The 26,465-nt window shown below is 39.9% G+C and overlaps 1 protein-coding gene across 1 annotated transcript in view; it reads right to left on the bottom strand.

Moving 5' to 3' along the window:
* Window positions 1-14,130: 14,130 nt before the first annotated feature.
* The window catches only part of zhx1 (zinc fingers and homeoboxes 1), a 21,741-nt gene continuing 9,406 nt past the window's right edge, over window positions 14,131-26,465 (bottom strand). The window contains exons 4-8 of the mRNA XM_008432026.2: window positions 23,223-23,444; window positions 22,917-23,132; window positions 22,096-22,260; window positions 20,633-21,880; window positions 14,131-19,525 (exon numbers count right to left, since the gene is read on the bottom strand). Coding sequence (XP_008430248.1) covers window positions 19,238-19,525; window positions 20,633-21,880; window positions 22,096-22,260; window positions 22,917-23,132; window positions 23,223-23,444 — 2,139 coding nt within the window. The 3' untranslated portion in view covers window positions 14,131-19,237. The remainder of the gene's footprint in view (window positions 19,526-20,632; window positions 21,881-22,095; window positions 22,261-22,916; window positions 23,133-23,222; window positions 23,445-26,465) is intronic.

The following is a 26,465-nucleotide window of genomic DNA, read 5'->3' as shown; positions in this document are numbered from 1 at the left end:
TTTGTCAGTGTTTCTAAGTTGGAACAAAATGTTGTCTACATGTCCAACCTGATCCAAATATAGATATTTTACTTCAGAAGTACGTTTAAACCAAATGTTTGCATCTGATTTCCATCGGTGAAAAAGAAACAAATGACAGTACCGCTGTTCATGACTCACCTTCGTTTTCCTATCATGAAGAGATGTAAATGTGTCCTGGTTTGTTGACAAAGAGACTCTTTAATCAGAGAGCTTTCCGTGAGTTAGTTATTTATTTATTTTTCTGAGGTTATTTTTTGATAAATGATTCTTTGGTAGACTATATCTTTCCATCTGCAACAGAGGTTCTCATATTTTTACAACATGTACCACCAAACAAATTTTAACTTGGGACCATAATTGCAGACATTTAAAAAAAAAATTAAGGGTTGACTTTCCTGTAAAAATCACAGTAAAAACAAGACATTTCTAAAACTTTTGATGATTTTGATGCAGTTGAAACTTTTATGTACAGTTCTCTGCAAAAATGGAAGAGAAATCTGGAGCAACGAAGACATTCAGAGGGAGAGTTTCGACTGTGTCGAATCGTCCAGGAGGATTTCTATGAAGCGCTTCTCATGGTTTATTTTAATGACGCTGGTTGTGATATTCAAAGCCTCTCAAGCCAGATGCATCATGACTGATTCAGGAACTTGGGTTCTGACAGGGCTGGGATTGATTTTATAGCAGCAATTCTTTCTGCTAACAACATCACCACTGTGCAGCTGAGTTACAGATTATTTACAGGTCTGATGCTGTGAAAAAAAAAAAGTTTTCTATTGTGTTACTTCACAGCTATGCTGGGAGAAAAAGACAGCGCCATTTTGAAGCTGAGCTCTAGCTGAGTGCCGCTCATCCCTCCTCCCTGCAGCAGACATCGTGTCAAACACATACACACATATTAAAATTGTTCAGGTTTGATAAGGAAACCCTCTTCTGCTCCACCTTAGAGGGTTAAATGTTAAATTGAAGTAACCTGAAACCTAAACTACAACTTCCCGTGTTTGCTAAGTTGCAGTTTTAATAATAGACTCTCCTAATGTTGTTGGGAATCAGAATTCTGCAAACCAAAAATGTCACTGGATAGAAATATAGTACAAGGTAGAAATGAACAAAAATGACTTATATTTATTAAGTAATAGTTTATTGAAAAATGCATGTGTTCAGTTGGAAATCTACGATATGAAAGTGTCAATGAAATACTTTAAAACAGTCAATCCTGGTTGTCAGCTCGGCCTGAACAGCATGTTTTAGGTGTCTCCTTTCTGTCAAAGACCTGGACTAAATAAATGAATTATTAAAAGGCTTTTTTTTACCCTTAATAGAGCTCTTGTATTTCTGCAGTGATGAGAATTTTTGGGGATTGATCTGGTGCTTTCTGTGTGTTTGCCGTTGGTGGTAATTTGCATTTGGACACGGAAGTTTCAGTATCCAACCAAACTAAGGCTGACTTTTCCTTGATCTGTTCAGATAACAACCTGAGTTGTGGTCACCTGAACTTTGTTACGTTCCTACACCACACACACAAACAAACACAAACACACCCACGTTAAAATGATTAAATCATAATTTATCATCTGTTTTAAAATGTGTGGTAGGTCTCGTACTGTAGCAGGACATTTTCTTTGTGTGAGAGAAAACGCTAATGATGAGAATTAAAATAACTATTCTCAAAAAACTACTAATAAGTAAAACAAGAGTCAGTTTGGGTTGATGTAGCTTCTCTCCTCTATCAGGATGTTGCTCTAAGATCATGTAGATAAGATCCAGTTTCATGTTTCCACCGGAATTTGAATATATTTATCTTCCTTCATAATGGAGGTTTTGAAAATATACTACAGTATAGTATATCCTAGTTCCAAGTTACTGATGTTTATCTTTTTATCTTATCTGCATTGCTGGGAGCAGATTCTTCACAATCTGGAACAGAAGAAGATTTGTGTGATAGGAGGTGAAACATGACGTCACCTCTGAAATGAATGAATTCTCACTTTCATCAATCATTCTGATCTGCAGGGTGAGTGCAAGATGAATTAAAACAAGTGAAAGGGAATAAAATAAATAAATGCACACATTTGCATGTACATATCCTGACCTTTATTTGACAGGAAGCAGAGAGGAAATGGGCAGAGAGAGAGAAAGGATGGGGACATGCAGCGAAGATCTGAAGGCTGGGAATCAGAATAAAAACACAAATGGATAAATTAATGCCCAAAAACTGGACTGAAATTTATATTCGATCTACATTTAATTTCTGACATGCCAACACCTCAGTGGTAACAAAAATAAATAAATAGGGTAAATAAAATGATTTAAAACTGTTATGAACTCCAACTAACAGTGCAATATGTTTGCATATCTGCAATTTTTTCCATGGAAAATATTGTTATACACATTTATTGAATGAAATAGATTTCTGCAGAAAGAGCATCAAATATAGATCAGGGTGCATCCGTAGTTTTTATTCTGCTGAAGCTTTTTATCTATGAAGAGTATTAAGTAAATGTTGAGCTGTGGCTGATGGAGAGGATCAGAGAGAGAGCAGCAACCTGTCAAGGTGAGTGGAGGGAATAAGAGCTGAAGAGAAAGTTGTTTTCATGATGAATTTGTGAAAAAGGTGTAATTTGAATGTAATTATTTGATATAATTTATGAATAAGTAAAAGAAACTAATGTCAAAATATTTCTTTACTTCGGATGCTGTGGAGTCTGTTATTCGTCTTATTAATTGGTAAGTGGTTCATTTTGTTCACTTAAATATCTACATAATCTGCTATTTATTGTTCAATCTACTGTATTATAGCGTTGGACACAGCGTGGCTGGAAAGTTCCAGTTTTACAGTGAACTCTGTGGTATTGGAACCACTAGAGAGAGCCAAAAATTAAATTAAATAAAACATGTCCTCTGGGACATGTTTTATTTAATTTAATTTTTTTATTGTCTTACGGTCACTGACCTCTAGGGGCTCTCTTCCTGAGAGAGCTCTGTGTTTCCTGTTTCAGTTCTACCTGATTGCTGCAGGTGAAGAGTATTGGGGCTCGTCAGCCATCCTATAAGAAGCAGCAAGCTGGAGATGCCAGATCCCCTTCTGTTGGTCCTGGGCTTTGACTTGTGATCCTGTTGAGAGCTGACTGTGTGTGAGCTGAGCTGAGCTGAGCTGAGCTTGCTGTGAGCATCTGTGTGAACAATTGTCCAAGATGTGTTTTTGTTCAGAGGTGGAAGCTGGTAGGGGTTTGCTGCCATTTTTGTTGTGAACTGTTTTCTCCTGTTTTTTGGTTAGTAAGGGAGTTTAGGTTTTGTATTTTCTTTTAGTTCTTCTTTAGAAAGTGGTTGTTTTATTTTATAGTTATAAGGGGGTGTTTTGTTTATTATTTTGACCTTGGAGACCCTGACGCTTAAAGCTCCCCTGTGTTTTTTTCCCTCCTGTAGTTTTGGCAGAATTGTAAAATAAATTATATTTTAGTTACTCATCAACTGTACGGATTACTTTGTGTTTTATGTTAAAGCCCAGTGCCAGAATTTACTTTAGAGATTTTAGGGTGGGGTTGTAACATATTGGACAGATTTCCAGGTTTGCATATTTCTGCCAGATGGTGACATTTTGTTCTATTAACTACACTAGTATCAGTCAATAAATAGTTAATAATATAATTATGTACACAGATTGAAAGTGGCTTCGTTCACATCTACTGCTGCCATTGCTAAAGCTAGGACTGCAATCTAAACCAGCGCAGAAACATGTTGTTGTTCACAACTTCTCATTCTGTACATTAACCCAGTAAAAACATTCTACTGGAGGAATCCAAGTGAATGGGGGGAAAAGCTGGCTACATACGGTGCACACGAGAGTTTTATTTTTCTTCAATATTTCTATTGAAGAAATTCCTATTATTGAATGGCTTCTTACAAAAGTTTTATGAGTCACTCTCAGTCCTTTTCAAAGTTCACGTGACGTGAAAACTATAAAGTTCCTAAGAAACAGTGAGCTCTTTATCAGAGCTGCTGACGAAGAGTGTTGTTATATATTTCTTGTTTCACTGATGCAAATCAGATGCAGAAAACTGACTTCTGTAGAAACAACTTCTCATTTGCATCAGGGTTTCTCATAATATTAAATAAACGTTGGGGTGTGGCTGACAAAGGATTAGACGTACATCAGCTGAGAGTGAGCAACATCCTGCCAAGGTGAGTGGAGGGAATGTGAGCTAAAAAGAAAAATATTCTATTTTTCAAAATAATTAATTGGTACAAAACTGTACTTTCTAATTTGAATGTATTTGTAGAAAATTGTTAGTAAGTGATTTCACAAAACTGACAAAATATTTTTCTACTTAAGATGATGTGGACACTGTTATTCATCTTACTGATTGGTAAGTCATTTTATTTACTAAAACATCAGTTTAGTCTGGTACTGATGATTCAAACTATTATAATGTTGCAATCTAAGGGATCAAAAAAGTCCAGTTTTACAGTGAATGAGCTCACAGTAAAACACAACAACATGTAACTGAATGACAACTTTAAGAGTAAAACTAGTGTGAGAATGTTGGGATTATTTCAAAATTAACTTGGCCAATAAATAAAAATCAGACATTCAACATATGTCTCTGGCACTTCACAGGAAGGCTTTGTGAAACTGAGCAGACAGCAGGTGAGGCTAAATCAACATTGCTGAACTCTAGAAACTGAACTTATGTAATTAATGGATTGTAAAAGTAAAGATCAGTTCTTCTCTTTTCACTCCCAGATGTCTGCAGCACACAGAACATCAATCTGACTGACAAGAAAGCATCTCAGTCTTCAGCCTTCACTAATGGTGGCATACCGTTCACTGGTGACAGAGCCTTTAATGGGAATCGCTCCACATGTGCTCACACCCTGCAGCAGAACAACGCCTGGTGGAGAATTGACCTGAAGGCTGTTTACAACATTTCCTGTATGTCTGTATTTAACCCAAGCGATGATAATCATACTGACTTGTCAGGAGCTCAGATCTACATTGGGAACTCTCTGCAGAACAACGGCACCGAGAACACACTGTAAGAACATCCTGATTCCTTAATGAAATTTATGTCACATTTTGATACTATTTGACATCCTTTGAAAAATAATAGTTTTAATGATAAATTTCATGCACATTTTGCTTCCTTTCTTTGTTAAATGTTTTACAGAAAGGATTTCTTATCCAAAGCTATTTTTAAACCTGGATTTGAATTTAAATTTCAATGCTTTGCTCAAATTTTTTTACATGCACTCACCAGCCACTGGTAGTGAGGGGGTTGGACCCAATTTTTGCCTTCAGAAATGCTTTTATCTTTCGTGGCATAGATTCAACAAGGTCCTGGAAACATTCCTCAGAGAGTCTGGTCCATATTGACATGATGCACATTTTGGATGTGCATCATGGCTGCACATCCAAAATGCAAATCTCCTGTTTCACCACATCCCAAAGGTTCTCTATTGGATTGAGATCTGGTGACTGTGGAGGCCATTTGAGTTCAGTCAACTCATTGTTGTGTTCAAGAAACCAGTCTGACATGATTGGCCCTTTATGACATGGTGCATTATCCTGCTGGCAGTAGCCATCAGAAGATGTGTACACTGTGGTCATAAAGGGATGGACGTGGTCAGCAACAATACTCTGGTAGGGTGTGGCGTTGACGCGACGCTCAGTGGTACTAGTGGACCCAAAGTGTGCCAGGAAAATATCCCTCACACCATTTCACCACCACCAGCCTGAACTGTTGATACAAGGCAGGGCAAATCCATGCTTTCATGTTGTTGACGTCAATTTCTGGCCCAACCATCCGAATGTCGCAACAGAAATCGAGACTCATCAGACCAGGAAACATTTTTCCAATCTTCTATTGTCCAGTTTTGGTGAGTCTGTGTGGATTACCTTAGATTCCTGTTCTTAGCTGACAGGAGTGGCACTCAGTGTGGTCTTCTGCTGCCGTAGCCCATTCACCTCAAGGTTCAACATGTTGTGCATTCAGAGATTCTCTTCTGCATACCTCAGTTGTAACGAGTGGTTATCTGAGTTACTGTTGCCGTTTATCAGCTGGAACCAGTCTATCCATTCTCCTCTGACCTCTGGCATCAACAACACATTGCACCCACAGAACTGCTGCTCACTGTATATTTTCTCTTTTTTGGACCATTCTCTGTAAACCCTAGAGATGGTTGTGCATGAAAATCCCAGTAGATCAGCAGTTTTTTAAATACTCAGACCAGCCTGTCTGGCTCCAACAACCATGCCACGATGAAAGTCTCTTAAATCACCTTTCTTGCCCGTTCTGATGGTCAGTTTGAACTGCAGCAGATCGTCTTGGCCATGTCTACAGGCCTAAATGCATTGAGTTTCTGCCATGTGGTTTTCCATTTCAACATTTGCGTTAATGAGCAGTAGGACAGGGGTAGCTAATAAAGTGGCCGGTGAGTGTATATGTCATAGTAGTGTCAATGCTTTGACAAATTCTGACAGTTTCAGAAAGCTAGAAGGTCTGACATTTTACAAAAGGTTTCTTTCTGAGTTACTTTGATTTCTTCCCAACATGGAGTCATAACAAACTCTCTCTTTTCCTTGGTGGCTCCACCTTCTGCATCTCCATTTTCAATAACACTCAGTTGTATTCAGTGTCAGCTCAGCTATCGGTTGTTGTTTTTTCTCTTGTTCAGGGTTTTCAACATCACAAGCTTCCAAGTAGATCAGAGAAATGTCTTTGAATTTCCAACATCGGTGTTTGGACGCTACGTCACTGTGATCAAACCAGAAAACAAATTCTTGGTTCTTTGTGAGCTGAACATCACTGGCGCAGAGCTCGGTATGTTTCATTTAATTCTCAGGCAAATAAATTCATTACAGGTTAAAAATGGTTTGACGCTTTTAAATGTATCCATTAATTTTTAAACAAGGACCAAAAATGTTTTGGTCTCAGTTTTTGTCATGTGTACAAATACAATATATATAGATATTTTATCTGTGTGTGAAATGTTCTGTCAGAGAAAAGATGTTTTTATCCTGATGCATTTTGTAATCCAGTAAAATGCAATTATTTGACTGAACCATGTTCATAATTATAATATTCTAACAGAGATTTAAACACACTCTTTATAGGCAGGAACAGATTTCTTTTGTTTCTTTTAGAGTGAAAGACTAATATAATTTAAGCCTCGTTGTCAATTTTCAATGAACATTTTTCATACAAAGCAGAAATATATACACACACACTCTTACTAAACTTTTGACAAATGTCCCGTCTGCGAGTTTCATGTTGATCACAGACATTTAGTCTCTGTTTACAAGCTTCTGTGATAATTATAGCTGACATTGCACTACTCTTCCTGATAGAAACAGGAGAATTTTATCAAGCTGCTTGGTTTTCTGGCAGATATTCTGACTTTCATTAGACTTGAAGGTCGGCTGCTTTCATTCTGATGTGTGTTTCTTTGTCCTGTTGGAACAACCAGCTGTGTCAAAGTTTCATCCATCTCACCCAAACTTTCTCTTTTAATTAACAAGACTCAAGCTAAAATGGAAGTTAGTGGAACAGCAGCATCTCTAAATGCAGTGATGTAACTGAATCCTGTCCCAGATTGTTTAAATGTGCACCATTTATTATTCTAATATGGACAAAATTGTAAATATATTAATTCCTCTCCACCCCTTTCCTTACCAGAATCTCCCTTTAAGCTGATCGACACAAACAAGACCTGGGAAGAAGCTCTGTCCTACTGCAGAGGTAACCACAGAGGTCTGGCCTCCATCTTGGATAAACAGATGCAGACCTTTGCTGAGCTGGAGGCCGAGAAAGCCAACAGTCCCTTCGTGTGGTTCGGCCTTCGCTACGACTGCAGTTTAGAGTCCTGGTTCTGGGTGGATGATTGTAATGTTGGTTCTGGTGTCAAAGATTGTGACACCAGTGGAGCCTTGGAGACAGAAGAACAGCATCGCTGGTTCAACAAGTCTGGTGATGAGAAGTTCAGTTTCATCTGCGCACTGAAATAACACTGCAAACAGATTTTATTTACTCCGTCAGTTCTCTCTCATGAGGAAAGAAAAGCTTCTGTCTCTGATCTGTTTGTGTGATGTGGACAGCTCCTCGTCTCCTGATCTTTGAGAAGATGTTCTCTCCTCTCTAGTGTCTCCTGTTCCACACTGAGATTCTTCTTCCTTCCTGACGTCATTAAACAAAGCTCTGGTTGGGAGCAAACACTGTTAGAAAACTTTAGTTTATACAGGAACCAAAAGATATTTGCATGGTTTTTTTTTGTAATAAAATACAAATTTTCACGATTTCTCTGTTATGCATCATATATTATGCAAAATAGCATCACAGGATTTGGGGATTATATAAAATAGCAACTGCAACCCCATGGTGCTTAAAGGTAGAAATAATTAATAACTTAATAGGCCAATCAAAATTTCAGACTCACTTTGCTCTATATTAATTTCTATGTGTTACCATTATTCATAGCTTATTATTGTTATTTTACTATTATTATTATTAGGTTTTTTTCCTTGTTTTTTATTTTATTCGTTATATAACAAAACAAATTTATAGATGTACATTGGCAAGGAGTTGCTAATTATTCTGATTATGTATGTCTGGTTATTTACAGTTGTCATTATTACCACTATTATTGTCTACAGATTGTTTTGTCTTATGAGTTAGTTTGTAGCAATTTTGTCTATGTAATATGATTTATTTGTTGGTTTTTTAGCTCTGTATATTGAACAATCACATGAATATTATAACATAATTTTAATTACAAATTTTGATAATTATTGAGTCAGTAAGAAATATATTTAATTAAATTGAGATAAGGGGTAGGACTAAAAAAGCATTCACTTCTTCCTAAATAGCAGTAAACACATGATTTTGTTCTTGGTTATGTATGCACATGTTCTCTCTATACTACTGTTTGCTTGTTTTTAAAAACCTGTTTGAAATAAATTAAGTATTAAAATACTTGGATGAAGCAGCTTAATGGCCTTTGATTTGAATAGCTAACATTATCTGCATGCAGGAGCATTATTTACTTAATTAGTTTGTCTGGAAGAAAATTCTAAAAAGTTTTTTGGCTCTGGCTTGTTGCTGAACATGACACATAGTATTAATATAATATTAAGGTATTCCGACACTGTTCTTTCACAAATATACAAAGCAGCATTTGGGGCCCTACCAGAACCTATGAGGAAATAGTTGGTCTATTGCAGGAGCAAACACCTACGCACGCTGACCAGTGGAATAATCATCCATTCCTCAAACATAAATGAATGAATCAAAGAAACACTCCAGGTATGATTCTGATGAGGGAATAACTTTCTAACATGATATGAAGCTAAAAAAAACCCCCATACTTTTCATTCCAGCCAGAAGGTAAATAAATCTACCAGGGATGAGAACATATTTAGTTTATCCAGGGTCTTCCTAAATTTATTAGTCAAATTTACATAGATGGCAAAAATGTCAGAGATTAGAGAAAAAGGTCTACAATATAGAACAATACAGAAAAACAAACACACTAAGTGGTGCAACAACACAAGATGTTATTTTTTTTGTATGATACACTGAAAGTAAAGCCATGGTAACTCAGACGTCACAGCTCTTAGTTTACAGCACAGATAAAATTAAACTTATGTTCAGACTTGCTAAACCACAAACGGTCTCCGTCTTTCTGCATAGCTCCACTGGTGTCACAGTTTTCTTTTGGTTCGTCCTGACCCCAGTGTTTAAACTCTACAGCACTGTCATCAACCCAGAACCAGTATTGGAGAGAGAAGGCGTAGTGAAGTCCGATCCATACGAAGGGACTGTTGGCTTTCTCAGCCTCCAGCTCAGCAAAGGTCTGCATCTGTTCATCCAAAATGGAGGCCAGGTCTCTGTGGTTATCTCTGCAGTAGTTCAGAGCTTCTTCCCAGTTCTTGTTTTGGTCAATCAGTAGAAAAGGAGAAGCTTAAAAAAGAAAATTAATTAAAGTCAAGCAAATCCAGTGATTTATGATAAAAAGACAACATTGAATCCTAACATTCCACAACACTGGTGACACAAAAAAGGTTGTTATGCAGCAACATTTAAATGATATAGTAACTCAATATATCTGAATTAGTCAACAGCTTGGCCGTTCCTCTGAAAGCTAGAATTATTACAACATATTATATAGTTTTCATGGTGGGAGTTAATGAACATGGATCACGTACCCATTTTTGTTCCAGTAATGTTCACGTGACACAGAGCCATATAATTTGTTTCTGGTCTGATCACAGTGACGTATCGCCCCGACACTGATGGAGAAAACTCATAGACATTGATGTGGCCTTTTTCAAAGTTTGTGATGTTTTGAACCCTGGATAAGAGAGAGAAAATGAAACCCATTGCTGACATGACAAAATAAACTCTTCAATAGCAATGAAATGGAAACTGGACATTAGATGTAAATTCACATTTATCTCAATGTAAGGGCGTATGGTTATTCACCGCTGCATGGCTACACCAGATTATTGTCCTTGACTGAGTATTGACTTATTTCACACAGTATTTGTAACGGAAATACAGTGGAAATACTGCTCTCTGCTGTCCTTAGATGTTTTTTTTATTCTTTTTGTTAGTTTGCCCAGCTATTTGATTGTGTTTGTTTCTCCTTAGTATACAGTATGTGAAGGTGGACTGTTTTTCTTTTTTTTGTTTGTAGGTCCCATGTTTTTGTTTTCGGGTCACTTTCCTGAAGATAAGCAGTCAGATATTTCAGTCATAAATATCTGAGACTCAATCCTGCTAGTAGCGTTATCTTGGGTTTAGATTGCATGTATTCTGCAGGGAATTGACTGCCTCGTGCAGGTTTTCCATGAACTATTTTAGGGTTTGTCCATCTGAAGTGGTGTTTGAATTCAAGTGAGATGTTAGTTGATTGACAACAGACGAATAAATTTAATGGGAACCAATAAATCTTTTAATCAACTTTATTCTCATTGCTAATTATCACCTCCTGGCTATTTGGAGCATAACAACCAAATGATTAAATATGTATTTTGAAGATCAGAAAAAGAATGATTGCACTGGATGAAGTACATGAAAAAGTCTAAATTGTAAAATAAATCAACTTAAGGTAACATGAGACTCTTACAGCTTGTTGTTGGTCCCATTGTTCTGACGAGAGTTCCCGATGTAGATCTTGGCACCTGATATGTCAGTCCAATAATAGTCATAATTGTAGATAGAGATACACGTAATGCTGTAAACACCCTGCAGGTCTACAGTCCACCAGGAGTTAGTCAGATATTCGGTGCAAGAACATGTTGATCGATCCCCATCAAAGACTCTGTCAGTACGGTACTCTGTTAGAAACCCTTTAAAGGTTGTAGACTGATATACTTTCTTGTCAGTCAGCTTTATGTTTGGTGTGTTGCAGTTTTCTGTGGATGAAACTTTCAAATTACAGAAAAGTAACATGAAAAGTTAAACATTAAACAGATATCAAAGAAAAAAAACATTTGACCTACTGGTACTTTTGTCACCATGTGCACACAGCCTTCCTGCAGAAGAATGAGGGGAAAAAAATTAAGTTTTTATAGTGGAAAATGTCAGAGCCATTTTCAGATTGAATAGTTATTAATACTCAGCTTTCAACCCTGTCATTGAACATATGAAGTGTGACATTATTTTTGCTGTGTGATAAAGTAGGGCATTGACAGCAAAACTAAGCTTTTAGAGCTTTTTTAATATTTGTAAAACATCAAACTATAAAGTAAACGAGCAGCTTACCACTCAGACAGATGAAGAACAGAATCCACAGCATCTTTGGAGAACAAACAAGCTAAAATGACTTTTTCTTAACTAAAGTTGACTAAACTGCTCAGACCAGAGGATGCTCCCTGATTCCTCCTCCTCTACAAATAAGTAAAATAAGAGTCAGTTTGGGTTGATGTAGCTTCTCTCCTCTATCAGGATGTTTCTCTCTCTAAGCTCATGTAGATAAGATCCAGTTTCATGTTTCCACCTGAATTTTAATATATTTCTCTTCCTTTACAATGGAGGGTTTCAAAATACACAACTGTATAACATATTCTAGTCCATGGTTACTGATGTTTGTTTTTGTATCTAATTTGCATTAGATTGTATAACTGGAACAGAGAGTGCTTGTGTGGGACAAAGTGAGACGTGTCAACTCTAAAATGCAATAATAAATAAGAATCATAAAATAAATGATCTATTACTTTAAAAAAAACATTCGGACTTGCAAAGAGAATCCATTAAATAACACAAGAGATAGGGAATACAGCAAATACATTTACACACAGGACAGTTGTACACGCATATTCTGCCCTTTATTGTACAGGAAAAAGAGGAAATTGGAGAGGACAAGCAGCAAAGATCTTCAGGTAGGAAATCAGAGTCCAGAAGGCTGCATCAAGAAACCTTGTTTGTCTCACTTAAATGTTTCAGCTTATGAAAATATTCTAATATACTTAGATTTAAAAAAAATAGCAGATGCCTTCTCCTTCATCAAAACAAAAAATTACTCAGGTTTGGGTAATGATGACCACACCAACCTGGTCTTCGCTCCAAGCTGATGCTCATAATAGAAATGTAAAGATGTTCCAAAGTTCAGTCAAATACAAACTTTTGCATCTTATTTCCATCAGCTCCCAAAATTAATAAGAAATGTGGCACTGTGTTCGTTTTGTTATTGTGTCAAGAGATGCAAATACTTTGTGTTTTGCAGAAGGGGTTTCATGAATAAAAGGTTTCATTCTCTCCTCTGTTCTTCCTGTTTCTGAGTTATTACTTTTAGATCAATCTAAACATTAAACATGATCTTACACAAGAGGCGGGGTACACCATGGACAGGTCTATCGCAGAGCAATACAGAGAGGGACAGGATGAACGCACGCAATCAATCAATCAACCTGACAGTCATGTTTTTGGATGGTGGGAGGAAGCCGGAGTACCCAGAGAGAACCCACGCATGCACAAGGAGAACATGCAAACTCCATGCAGAAAGACCCGATACTGGGAATTGAACCCAGGACCTTCTTGCTGCTACAAACTGCATCACTGTGCAGCCCCCACATTTAGACAGATCCACTTTATAGACAGATATGGGGAAATATGAGTGACAGCAGGTTAATGGTATTTAATTTGATCAAAGAGCACTTTAAAGAACTGAACCCAAGTTATAAATGCTTCATTATGGCAGTCATTTTTTAAATATAAATATAAGTGGATTCATGGGTATCAAAGCTCAGAAGGAGATTTTATTGTGAAGGCTGTAATACAGAATATTAATTTATAAAGCGCATCTGTGGAGCTTGAAGCAGAAACCAGTTATGAGCTGAACGATAAAACAACCACTAGAGGGAGCCGGAGGACATGTCTAATTCTAGATCAGATTTCCAGGTTGTTGAATTTCTTCCAGATGATAATGGTGACAATTAAGGTCAAGTTGTGTATTTAACAAGACATTACACTTAAGTCCAAATGTATTCATAACTGTATTCAAAAGATTTTAATTCATCCATCCATCCACATCTGTTAATTAAATGTTTTATTTTTAACATCACTGTTAAAAATATACAGTGATCATTTCTGTGCTAATGGTACACATGAGAAAAATGTCCAAAAGGAGTTTTCTCCTAAAAACAAGTTCAGCAACTCATATTTTTCTCTATAATATTGATTGGTTATTCAATATGAAAGTTTATGCAAAGTAAAAGACTAAATAAAAACAAAATGGCCTCTTTATATAGCATTTAATTTCCCCCAATAGCCTGAATAAATTGCATTAGTAGAACTGATCAGTTATTTATCTTTACTTACCAACATATGGTTTTTTGATTTGAAGTAATATTAATGTTTTGTAATGATCCGGCCAGAGTCTCAACTAGACTAATAAGTTTAGGATTCACTGTTTGATTTGATATATTTCTGTATATAGATAGTATTATTTTACACAAAGTGAAATGAAATAACATTTGTTGTGAACTGGTGAATCACAAATAAACACAAATGAACTGAATTATTGAAAAGAAACAAAAGGTATGTGAAGGTTTAAAAGCAAACTATGAAAACGTTAAAGAGCAAACAGTAAAAAACAAAGCAGCACTAAAAATGGTTTTAAAAAGACATTTTACTTTGTACATTGTTGACCCTCTGACAGGATGGACCCGGGGTTCGTCTAAAGATGACCGATTGCTGTGAGGATCGTTCCACCATCTAGCCGTCTAAATAAAACAGGTGAGGACTACAGCAGAAGTACAGTAAAGGGTACAGATATGACACAGCAGGTAAACGGTTCAGATCACAATGTTCGCTCTTAGACCATCAGCACAAAGTTAACAGGGATACATGATGAGGGCCGGGGACAGAATCACAACGCGGTGAACAAATATGGCACCCGGACAGACCAAATGTTGCAGGAATCAGTCTGTTCAACATCTATTCACTGAATGTCTATAAGCGATGTGACGACAATATTTTTTTGTATTTACAGAAGCGGACACGGCCATTCGGGACACATTATTATGAAAAGGAAATAGCACACAGTAAAAAGGTGAAGGCTGGAGACCTGGGAGCAGGAGGCCTAACCTGTAGACTAAACCACTCTCTGTCTGCATGAACGTCTAGAGAGTCAAACACTTCTGAAACGGTACCAGGCGTCTGCTGACATGACACGTGGCAGCTCCAAGTACAGAGATTGTTCTGCTGTAAACTGTAATTCATAGCATATTCTCACCGCAGGAACCTTTTACCTCTGCCGTTTGCACTGAGGGAACCAGGATGGAATCACATTACCAGAGTAGAAATCTACTCCATAACACTGGTAGAGAGGCAGCGCTTCTTTTTGTATGTATTCAGAACCAATTACAGTCCAGTCACATAATGCATCAAGCATGGAGACGGACGGCGGGTTGTAGACTGCTGGAAAACGGCTGCCTTCTTCCTCTTTACGCCCCCTGGCTAACGAAATGATTCACAGCAGCAAGTACACCAGCACAGAGCGCGTACGTCTGTAAATAAGGAGAAAGCTGTGTTTTTATTTTGGTCGTCTCCATAGCGATATCTGAGAATCCAGCTGGATCCTGCAGCTGGCAGAGCGCTAACGCCTTAGCTGATTCTGTTCTCATGAAGATATTGCTTTATCCATATCATCTGGACTGGGGAAAGAAAATGCTGTTTTGTCTGTATATTCAAATTGAAAGTGAATATTTGCTGGTAATACTAACTGATACATGAGGAATAATTTCTATTTTTGCTTGCAAACATTAAAACCAAGCCGTATATTCAAATGCATTGATAAAATCAGCTTAAAGGGAATATTAATTAAATCAAGTGTGGATATTTGGGTTAAGAGAGAGCAACTCAAAAACATGTTTTAGTAAAGTTTAAATGGCTTACAGAGTTCATAATGTTAGGTAAAATTAAACCTGGGAAGTTCTGCTGCACCATGTTTGCATTGCTTATTTAGAATTGAAATAATTTTAGCATATTACGAATGTCTATTGGCTTTGATTTTACTTCTGTTTCAGAATGTAACAACTTTGGAAGAAATGCTTAGAAGTAAAGGCAGCAGAATAAACCCCTGGGTTGGAATCGGTGTGAGACTGAAGAGTGAAATGTCTGACCAGTTGATCAGCAGCACAGGAGTGCCACAGGGAACGGTCCTCACACCACTCTTTTTACTCTGTAAGCTAATCTTTCCAGTACAAGTCAGACTCCTGTCATCTGCAGAAATACTTAGACAATGCTGCCATTACCAGGTGGATCAGAAATGGACAAGAAGCTGAGTACAGAGAGCTGGTGGACCACTTTGTGGCCTGGTGTGGTAACAATCATCTCATCTTGAAATGTGAACAAAACACGGGGAGGCCTGTGGATTTATAGAGAAACAGGAATCTGTTCAAGGACTTTACTTTATAGGTTTGTAAAGAATGCAATCTTTGATGCCAACGTCTGCTGGTGTAGCAGCATCAGTTGCTACACCAGCAGAGCCAGGGACTTTAAAAAGCTAAACAACCTGACTCTGTTCTCCAGGATACAGTTCTCTACAAGAGATCTTTACTGACAGCAGTCATCACCATCTGTAATGACTTTGCAAAAACTTGGATAGTTGTGTTATTTAAAAAACAAACAAACAAACAAACAAACAATATTTCGCTTTTGGATTCATAAAGTATTTTCGAATTGAGCTAAATGTCACAATTTCTTTCTTCCATTTTTGCCTCTGCGGCTGCTGTGGGTGAGTATCTGCATCCACAGATGAACAAATCTGAGTCAGCGATTGAGTTTGAATGTTGCTTGAAAACAATAACAAGTATTCCCTCTTTATATATGGTAACAAATTAACACTTGCTGGCTACAGGCTTCATTTACATCAACACAATGCTTTTGAACTCATCACTGGAAACACACTCAAGAAAAAGACAGAGGATATCTAAAAGGTTCCTGGAAAATACTGGAAGTACTTAGAGGAAATGGTTCAGGGTAACACAGTGGAAAGGTACCTTTTTATGTTTTCATCAAAGGAGTTAACTGTAATATTAAACAAATATCTCTAGAGTCATGATCATGACAATTAACTCATTGTTGAAGTCTGATAAGAAAAATGTATCAGGCATTATTAAAAACACAAAAGCAGCTTAGCCCTGATCAGACTGTCCCAAGTCCACCAACCTCACATTTCGTATGTACAACATGAGATGTTTGTTCTGACTATCGCATGCAACATATGACAAAAGTACACTTCAACATTACAGGTTATTCATTTCATGGACAGGCACTTGTCACTGAACGACAAAATGCATAAAGTCAGCTCTCTGTCAGTTCCTAAAATCAAGATAAATTACAGCCAACAGTCAAAAGTCTGTTCAAAAACGTGATCATATAAACGCCGTGAGGGAAACTGAACGTTTCCATGTCTGGCTGTGACAAGTGCCTGGCGACAAAATACAAGTAGCTTCGTTAAAAGACGTAAAAAGCGGACTTTCTGAAATCCGTTTCAGGTTCCGGTCATCTTCTAATGTCGGAGAAAAACAGAGTTTGAACATTATTTAGACTGAAGAAAACGTGTTTAAGAAGGTTTTTTTTTTTTTTTTTTAATTTTCACATTGAAGAGTTCATGAACTCGAGTTCAAACAAGTGTAGGAGCCATGTAGGCACAAAGGTTTAGTCATCGGAGTCACCGAAGAACAGTAGTTGGGACAGCTTTTTAGATCGTCGTACCGTTTCTTTTTAAAGCAGTAAACAGGGGCGTCGTTTGGTAGATTTTCCACAGAAAAGAGGAGGCCGTCCTGCTTCTTCATCACAACTGAGACCGTCCTCTTTGTTTACTGGAGCAGTTTTTCAGTCTTTTGGTTTCTGGTCCCCCAGCGTGTCAGTCTGCGACAACAGGGAACTCAACAGAACGCTGCTGGGACGTGCACATCATGAGTCTAGTCATGGGTCTGACAAAAAAGACTCGATAAAAAGGCATAAGGAGTTATCAAGGGGCGAAAGGAGCAATAACAAAACAAGCTCCCATCATTTAAAGCGAGACAGTCAACAAAAACAACTTTTAGGCTTCGTCAAATCGGCAGGTTATCAAAACGTAGGGCTAATGATACAACATTATTTTTAGTGCAGAAAAAATGGTGCAATGATTGTTCTTTTCTTTTCGAGCAGTTACAAATGTCTAGCTCTTTAAAACACGTGGTATATAAATAGAAAAATCAATACACTGATTATATCCCTTCATGTGTGAAAACAGAAGGAATATAAAAGGCAAAATACTGGTTAGTCATAAAAAACAGGGTTGGTCTCGCAGAGCCATTTCATGGTATAATGTGAGACTTAAGGTGCCTAATCAAGTGGAAAAAGTGCAAACTTTTAAAGATGAGTTTAAGTGCTTTAGGTTGGGGGGTTGGGGGGGTTCAGTGCAGAATGGGTTCAGATTATAATTTCAAATACTGTTAAACAGTTTCTTCTTACAGTATGGGTCAGGACACAAAGATCCACACATCGCGAGTCAGTCACTTCGTTCTTATTAGAATAGTGACATGATCTTTCTTTGTCTGATTTCACTAGATTTAAACCTCACAGTGGGCTTTGCTTTGATCTCCAGTATCTCCTGCCACAAATTGCCGTCTTGCATGGGAGGCACCACTTTCAGCTTTGGCACAGCATGTTTACTGTTTGAATCTAAGAATCTCTTTTTAAAAAAGGGTCAAAAAAGCACAAGACATATATATATATATTTTTTTTTATCAAAAAGTGGAAAAAAAGAAAGGAAAAAGTTAAAAAACGTCATCAGCAGTTCAATTCACACACATTCAGTGGCGTCTCCGACGTTCAAATTTGCAGATGTTCAGTTAAAAACTCGTAATAATAATATCGATGAAGCGGTAAGGCGGTATAAAGGGAAAACATTCCGTACTATTTAAAAGCGTTTTAGCATTTGCATTCATGCAGCGTCTGGCTACTCGTTTTATTGCCAAGTGAAGCCTCAGCCTCGGACTAAAATGTCATCGCAACTCCTGGTGAAGCACAAAACCAAACAGCCTTTTTCAATGAATTTCAGGCGCCAGAATAAATATCCACAACGAATCCTGCATTTAAGACTCACGATTTAGTCCTAATGTCGCATTTTGATGCAACTCAGACTTAACTTTAAATCTAACGCGCTTTAACGTCGGCGTGACGAAATTGTTGTCAGTTTCGGAAAGCAGGAAGTGTGAGCTTCAACGTAAAAATTCATGGTTATCTGTCAGTCTTTAAACTTGATTATCAGAGATCAAACACAGATAATTGTAGCTGATGAATTGACTACCTTCACAATTCTGAAGAAGATAGATTTTTCCATGTGCTTTCCACTACACATACCAGGTTTCCTAGCCAGCTAGTTTTTGCTTTTATCTGTTATTTCTGAATGATATATAGTGGGAGTTTTCATTCTCAGCTCAGTTTTAACACTTTTTTTTTCTTCTAAAGTTAATTTTGCAGCAGCTGCTTTATGACATCTGTCAAAGTTTGAGCTTGATCTAAACCGTTCCTTCAAAGATTGAGCTAAAGCTAATAATTGGTGTATTATTAGTCTCATGTGGACTTGATTTGACAGTGAAATAGTTCTTGTTCATGCACGTTAGTGGCAAACAAACAAGGACACAAATAAAACTTAATTTATCTAACTGACCGGTATCGGCCTAACTCAAGTCAATTTTCAGGCCAAATGTCAATGTCAGTCTTTAGTCTTCGGAAAGGGACAAGCTTTTCCTGACGCTACGTGACGGCTCCCAAACCTCGCTGTCGTCCGTTTCGTCGCCGTCGTCCTCCTCGTCGTCTTCATCGTCCTCCTCGTCTCCCGCTCCTGCGCCCGCCGGCTCCTCGGTGTTCTCCAATCTCCCTCCGTGCGTCTCCTCCTCGTCGTCCCGTGCTGCTTTGTCCCCGCCCGTTCTCCCTGCAGCCCCAGGTTCCAGGAAGGGATCTAACCCCAAGTCCAAGCGCCGCTGGACCTCAGCAAACCACTCCCTCACCTTTTCACAGACAGAGACACAGCTTAAAATGTCAAATAAGACATGGAACGAGTGCAACATATTTTATTTCATTTAGACCGGCTGCGTGACATCTCATACTGCCGGAATGAAAATGCAACGTCAGAAGACTGACGGTCACAAGAGCAACTCCCTTAAAATATTATGGCTCATAATTTTTAAAAAGTCAAAACAGCACATTTGTAAAGAAAATGGCAGACCGTAGAATGTTCTCCGTTATTGGGTTGTGTTCAGTTTATGTGACATAGAGATCACGTCGCACTACTTTTTGAACTTTGGGGCCCCATAATTACCTCACCCACTTCAGCTGTTACTCAATATAACGGAAAACTACCCAAAACGATTAGAGTTGAGCCAAGACAAGCTCGTGCACTGCTAGCTAACAGCAAAAAGGTCATTACTAATATTAAAGATAGTTCTAATTGAAGAGAGGTTCTACTAGGCTATTATCTATAATAGTTGTCTGTTGTAGAAATATGTCCAATTACAATACGTTTATAAAGAACTGAAGATACTCCCTGAGCAGCTCAAGGCCAAGAGTTAGCCAGACTGCGGTCCATGTTAAGTAGAATTTAGCCATTTAAAATACCTGAACAGGTTTATTTTCACTGGATGCAGCTCAATACTGCAAAAAAGATCAAACATTTTCTACTTTGCGGGAGTTTACCGAATTTGTTGCCGTTTCGTCAGCTGAACAAAGTCCTTGTTAGCTAAAGCTAGGTGTGATAAGGCGGTATCAATCAGCCAGATTTTGTCGTGAATGACAAAATGTGAAAAAAGCAGAATTGTCTCTTTAACGTGTTGTATCCTGTTTTTGCGTAGTTAAGCACTAGTTTAACAAGTTTTTGTTGGCCAGTATTTGAATCAGGAAGGGAATGGTGCTCTAACCAACTATGGGTTATTTCAGCTTATTATTATTTAACCACATATATAGTGTGTATAGAGTTTTGAACATTTATTACTAATAATTAAAGCGACATAATGAAAAAACCCCCCAAAAAACAACAAAAAAAAACCCATACCCCATTTTGACACCCTATTTATGCATTTAGTTTCTGGGTATTTTCTTTAAAAATCTCCGTCGCCCACCTGTTCATAGCTCATGTTGGTCTTGGTGACCAGCTCATCCAGGTCTTGCTCGCTGAGGAAGTGGTGCTTCAGGTAGTACTCCTTCAGGATTTCCCGCCCGGTCTTGAATTTCTTCGACGGCGGGGATATTTTGACATCTGCGCTGGAAGAGGAGGAGGACCTCTTTGGCTGCTTCCTGGTTTTGGACCGCCCCCAGCCGCGGTTCCGACCACGCCTTTTCCGACCGCCGCCCCCCGTTTTGCCGCTGCCGCCTCCTTCGCTTGGTCCCTCGACGTTGCCACTTTGGTACTGGAAGAACCACTTCAGGTTCCCGTTTTTCCAGGAGTACCGAGAGTCCCCGAACCAGCTGACGATGTAATGGCGGGGAAGGCCGCTCTCCTCCGCCAGCTGGTCGTACTCCTCCGGCGTGGGCCACTGCGTCCGCACAAAGGCACTTTTTAGAATGTGGAGCTGCTCTGGAGTCTTTTTGCTTTTCTCTTTAAGGTCTTTCTTGCTGCAGCCGCCACCGGACAGCTGCTTGCTGCGGCCACCTGGAGGAGTCTGACTCCCCTTTCGAGACGAGGAGGCAGATGGAGGAGAGTTGCTTGATCCTCCTAGTTCCCCCGTTTCCTCTATCTTCGAGTTATCCGTTTCGATCTTCCCTCCCTCGGACGACTCCGGCGAGGGCGTACTCGCGGCGGGGACTTTCCGCCTCTCGTTGAACCAGGCGTCGATCTCCCTCCGAGTCAGTTTGGTTTCTGTCCTCAGACGACTCAGTTCTTCGTCCGACGGCATGCTGCTCTTCTCGAAGCTCTCCTCCAGCACCACCAGCTGCTCGGGAGTCTTCTCCTTAAACTTCTGCAAAGTGAAGTCTGGGAAGGGGTTCCAAGTCTTGACTCGGGTCTCTTTCTCTTTTTCCTTCTCCTTCACAGGGGAAGTGCTCGGAGGGTGAGGGGACGCGGGGGTCTCGTCGCTCGAGTCGATGACTATGGGGGTGTTGGCAGCGCTGCTTGAGCTGCTCCCCCCTCGCCCACCTCCGTCGTGGAAAACAATCACGTGGCTGTTCTTGGAGTTGCGCTGGTTGTAGCGTGTGTCGCTGAACCACTTTTTGATCTCGCCCTTCGTCAGATTGGTGAGCTTCATCAGCCGGGCGATCTCTGCGTCCGAGGCGAAGTGGTTCTTCAGGTAGCTGGCTTTCAGCTCCGCCAGCTGCTCTTTGGATTTCTTAGGTCTCAGACTGAACGAGTCAGCACTGAGGGCTGAGTTCTCCTTGGAGAGGGAGGGGGAAAAAGTTAGCCATCAACACAGCGCTCCTGTTGCGTCATTTCACACAATAAGGTAGCAAACAGGAAAAAGGCAAATGATGTAAATTCTAAACAAGGCATTAGTGCAACGTTTAAGAAACACCAGTGTAATTAGATGGTGAAAATCCTAAACCTGCTACTAAAACAGCAAGCGCATCCAGATGTGAAAGGTGTCCCAACCTGGGGAGACAGAGAGGGAGGCTGGACTGTGGTAGCCCGTTTTAGCTCACTGTTTGTCGGCGTGGACTGACAGGAAACTCTGCTGGAGCTCTGAGACTGACTGGGCAAACCTGCCACAGTCAGCGTGATTGGACTAGTCACTGGAAGATTCCCACCTGGACCAACCTGTGGTAAACAAATACAGAGATCACTGTGTCTGATTCTCATGCATGTTTTACAACTTTACAACATCAAACATGTTTTAGCAGGATTTAATGTCACACACCATCAGAAATAGTGCATAATTGTGAAAGGAGCATGTATCAAAGGGAGATACTATCTGTTTCCATATCGCACAGTGCCATTTTATAGCAAAATCAAGTAACTACAATACCTTGTGTTATAAAAATGTTCTATGTATATGTGTCTTTAAAAACTCCTGCTCTTTCTGAAACTCCACTTTCAAGAAGTCATCACAACATGTCTCCTCTGTTAAACCTTTAACAACGTTTTTACCAGCGTTTCACTGAAAAGTAGCTCGTGTGATAAGCTCAGGAAGGAGATGTGCAGTTCCACTTGGTGCTAATGCTAATTGCTGCTGGCTAGTCTGAAGAAACTGAGTGGGGGAGGGCTACTCTGAAAGGCGCAAGCTTGGAAACTGGGAAAGTGAAGCTCCAAGGAGGCGGTCAGGATTCCTCAAACATGCATGGCACTATCTTCCAGGCAACTCTCCAGGTATGTCTTTTTAAGCTCAAACTCAGTCCAGCTGAGACATTGTTCACACAGCAAGCTTGAAATCCAGAGTCCCTCATTGAAATGCGGAACATTCTTTCTTTGCCTACCTGTGTAAACACAAGGCCAGGTTGGCCCACAATCTGACAGGTCTGCAGGATGGACTGCAGGCCGTTTGCCGCAGCGGACAGCTGGTGCGCGGGGATGACGGTGATGGTTTGAGGCACTGTGTGCACGGTCCCGTTAAACTGCTTCCTCCTGGCCTCCTCCACTTCCTCTGGAGTCCAGCTGACGCCGTGCTTCAGACGCTGGGCCGAGAACCACACCTGCGCACACATTGAGTGTCTCTAGTTGAAGCAAGACAGGAAAAAAAACAAAAAAAACACTTGATTATGAAAAACAGTGTGATCTTTTACCTTGATCTGCTCTTCTGTGAACTGTGTCTGTGATGCCAGACTGCTTATTTCTGCCAGGGAGGGGTAAGGAAACTTCCTGTAAGTGTTGATCAGAAGAGGGTTGGAATCCATAGCTGCACTGTAGGAGGGGATGCTGCTCAGAGGAATCAGCAGCTGGGACTGAGAGACGGCCGCTGCTGCGGCTGCTGCTGCACTCTGCTGGGCCTGGAACGCTGAAAGCACCTGGCATGGCGGCAGAGAGAGCGAACACCGTTAAACACAGCAGCTGCTGCAGATGCTTGCTATTCAGTATCAAAGGTGTGAGCTAAAGGTGTCGTCCCTGAACAGGACACCGACTCAGCTGTGAATTATCTGTCCTTTTCCCAAGGCTCAAAGTGAGTTTTTAGTTCTGCAAAGGGGTACTGGTGGCATGCAACACATCTCCCTACAACAGAGCACTGCACAAATATTCATAAGCTTACTAGTTTTTCCACATTTTGTCATGTTACAACCACAAACTTTAGCGGATTTTATCAGGATTGTATGAAACGTTTCCAATATGAAACAAAACACAAATACTAATTGTAACTAGAGGTGTGCCGATCGATCGTCCACCGATCATAATCGGCCGATTTCCGTGAAAAAGTGTATGATTGGTGATCGGCGATCACAGTCTCTTGTTGCCGATCACACAAACCGATCACCTGCATCTCATTTCACAGCCTGCATGTGCAGCTGGTCTCCTCTTTCCTTCACACTGTGCAAACACGCAGCAACAAATCCTAAGCAATGTGGAACTATAACGCACTRAGTGAATGGGAAAGTTTGCGTGTTGCGGCGGAAAATTACCTCGGGGTGAAGCAGGTCAAAATGCATCAACACAACGAATCTAATATGGCATAAAAACAATGCCATACTTGACGGAGTTTGGCTACATCGAGGCTCACTGCAGTAAAAAAGACATATGGAGGATCAGATAACAGGTAAAGCAGCGCACAGCTACAAACACTCACCCGGATTAGCATGACGGTCAGAAAGCTAAACAAATAACCCGCAAAATTATTTAAGTCTTCGAGCTGCGATGTACCACGCTGGTTCTGCTCTCGCTGTTGAACCGCTGCTACGCGCTACAGGTAGTAATATTTCACAGACGGAGTGCTGCTTCTGCTCCACCTGGTAGTGACTCTCACACCGAACCTCTGCTTAAAGCTGCAGCATCTAACCTAAAAAAATAAATTTTACATACCTATTAAAACTTTCGCTATCCTAAACATGACAGATAATCTCTGAAAAAATAATCGATCTGTAAGATTATTTGTTCTGCATAATTACTCCGCTCAGTCAGAAACAGTTCATCAGAACTAGCAGTAATAAGCTTAGTTAGCCGCCATGCTATCAGGAAGTTTTCACTCAGTAACTCAGGACTGTCTATTGTAATGGATCCTGTATTTGCCTATGAATGTTAAATTTTATACTTGAATTTTTTGGCAATGTTGAGAAGTTTTATTTGGACTCTTTGCATTATTTAGCCACTTCAGAGCCTCCATATGTTTTCAGTCTGTTAAAGATAGTACTACCGATAGCAGTGGAATAAGTGGAATAAGAAGGGTTCGGTGAATGCGCATATGCAACTGGGGGGGTTCGGTACCTCAAAAAAGGTTAAGAACCACTGTCCTAACGTATTCATACCCATATGTAGTCAGTTTAGGTGGCCAGCCATGTTTTGGTCACATTACAGTGTTTCCAGATGCTTTAAACATCTCTACAACTTTCACAACAGGATACACACATGCACACACACACAGTCGTGTTTTCATCACTTGTGGGGACTTCGCATTGACTTCCATTAACTACAGCCTAGCCCTTACCATAATCCTAATCATATCCCTAACCATTACATACCTAACCCCTACCTTAACCTTTACCATAAACCTAACCATCACAGACCTAACCACTAACCCAAAAACAACAATTTCCCTCTTGGGGACCAAGAAAATGTCCCCACAATGTGCAATAACCCCACATTGTAGACAGAAATAGGTTCCCATAAGGATATGACAACCTGGTACACACACGCACACCCACACGTTTGTTTTGCTGTCTTTGTGGAGACTTTCCATTGACTTCCATTCATTTCTACAGCCTAACCCCAACCAAAACTTAATTCACACCTTGGACCTAAACCTTACCCCTAATCCCAAAACAGAATTTCTTCTTTAGGAGCAGTGAGTTCCCACAATGTAGTATGTGCCAGGAAAATGGTTCCCACAATGCATCAAATACAGAATACACACCCACACACAACAGGCTTTTAGTGGCTTTGATGAACCAGTGATGTCGCTCATGCACTATGACATCACTGATGACTGTGATACATCACCCTTTAATACCAAGTTCCACAGAGCAACTCATTTGATCTACATGTCAGAGGACCAAAACTCAATTTCACATCCTTGGACTTTAGAGCAACCAACGGAAAAAAATTTCTGAAGGTAGAGACGAAGATGTGATGGGTGAGCTTGCCAGCATTTTTAAAGAAACATTTGTTGATGACGGCATGGACAGACTGGAGAAGGAAAATTGCGAATTAAAACATTGTGGAATGTCTTCGATGAGCGCTCCAAGTCGAGTGAAAATGCTTGCTGGGAAACAAACCTGCAAGCAAAATACGATATGGCGGCAAGTCGAAACAGAGAACTCCATGCGGAGTACGTGTCGGTTCGTGCAGAACTTGATGACATGGAGCGCAAATACGAAAATACGAGAGATGAGGGGCGTCTTATAGAAACCGCTCAACAATCTCTCAGAGGAAAACTCCAGGAGATTCTGGTAGATTTGAAGACCGCACAGAGGATCATGGATGAGGAATCTGGAGAGCAGGAAAATCTTCATGAAGGACTGAACGTCCTCAGGAGCCTGAATGACTCCTGAGGACATTCAGGTCTTGAGACATTAAACAGGCAGAACATGGTTTTGTGGCAGAAAAATGCTCTGCTTAAGTCAAAGATAAGAGAACCAGGAGAGGAGGGCAACCGGGGACAAGGTTCAGCTCTGAGAAAACTAGGTAACTGGGTATATACCACTTTAAAGACCGGCTGTTCCTGAATGGCTGGCTGGTCCTGAATGGCTGGGTGGTCCTGAGTCGCTGGCTGGTAGTGAATGGCTGGCTGGTCCTGAATGGCTGGCTGTTCCTGAGTCACGGGCTGTTCCTGAATGGCTGGCTGTTCCTGAATGGCTGGCTATTCCTGAGTCCCTGGCTGTTCC

This window comes from Poecilia reticulata, linkage group LG16, assembly GCF_000633615.1.
Source record: "Poecilia reticulata strain Guanapo linkage group LG16, Guppy_female_1.0+MT, whole genome shotgun sequence".
In the NCBI taxonomy this organism is placed as follows: Eukaryota; Metazoa; Chordata; class Actinopteri; order Cyprinodontiformes; family Poeciliidae; genus Poecilia; species Poecilia reticulata.
This window is presented reverse-complemented; position numbering and strand designations above follow the sequence as displayed.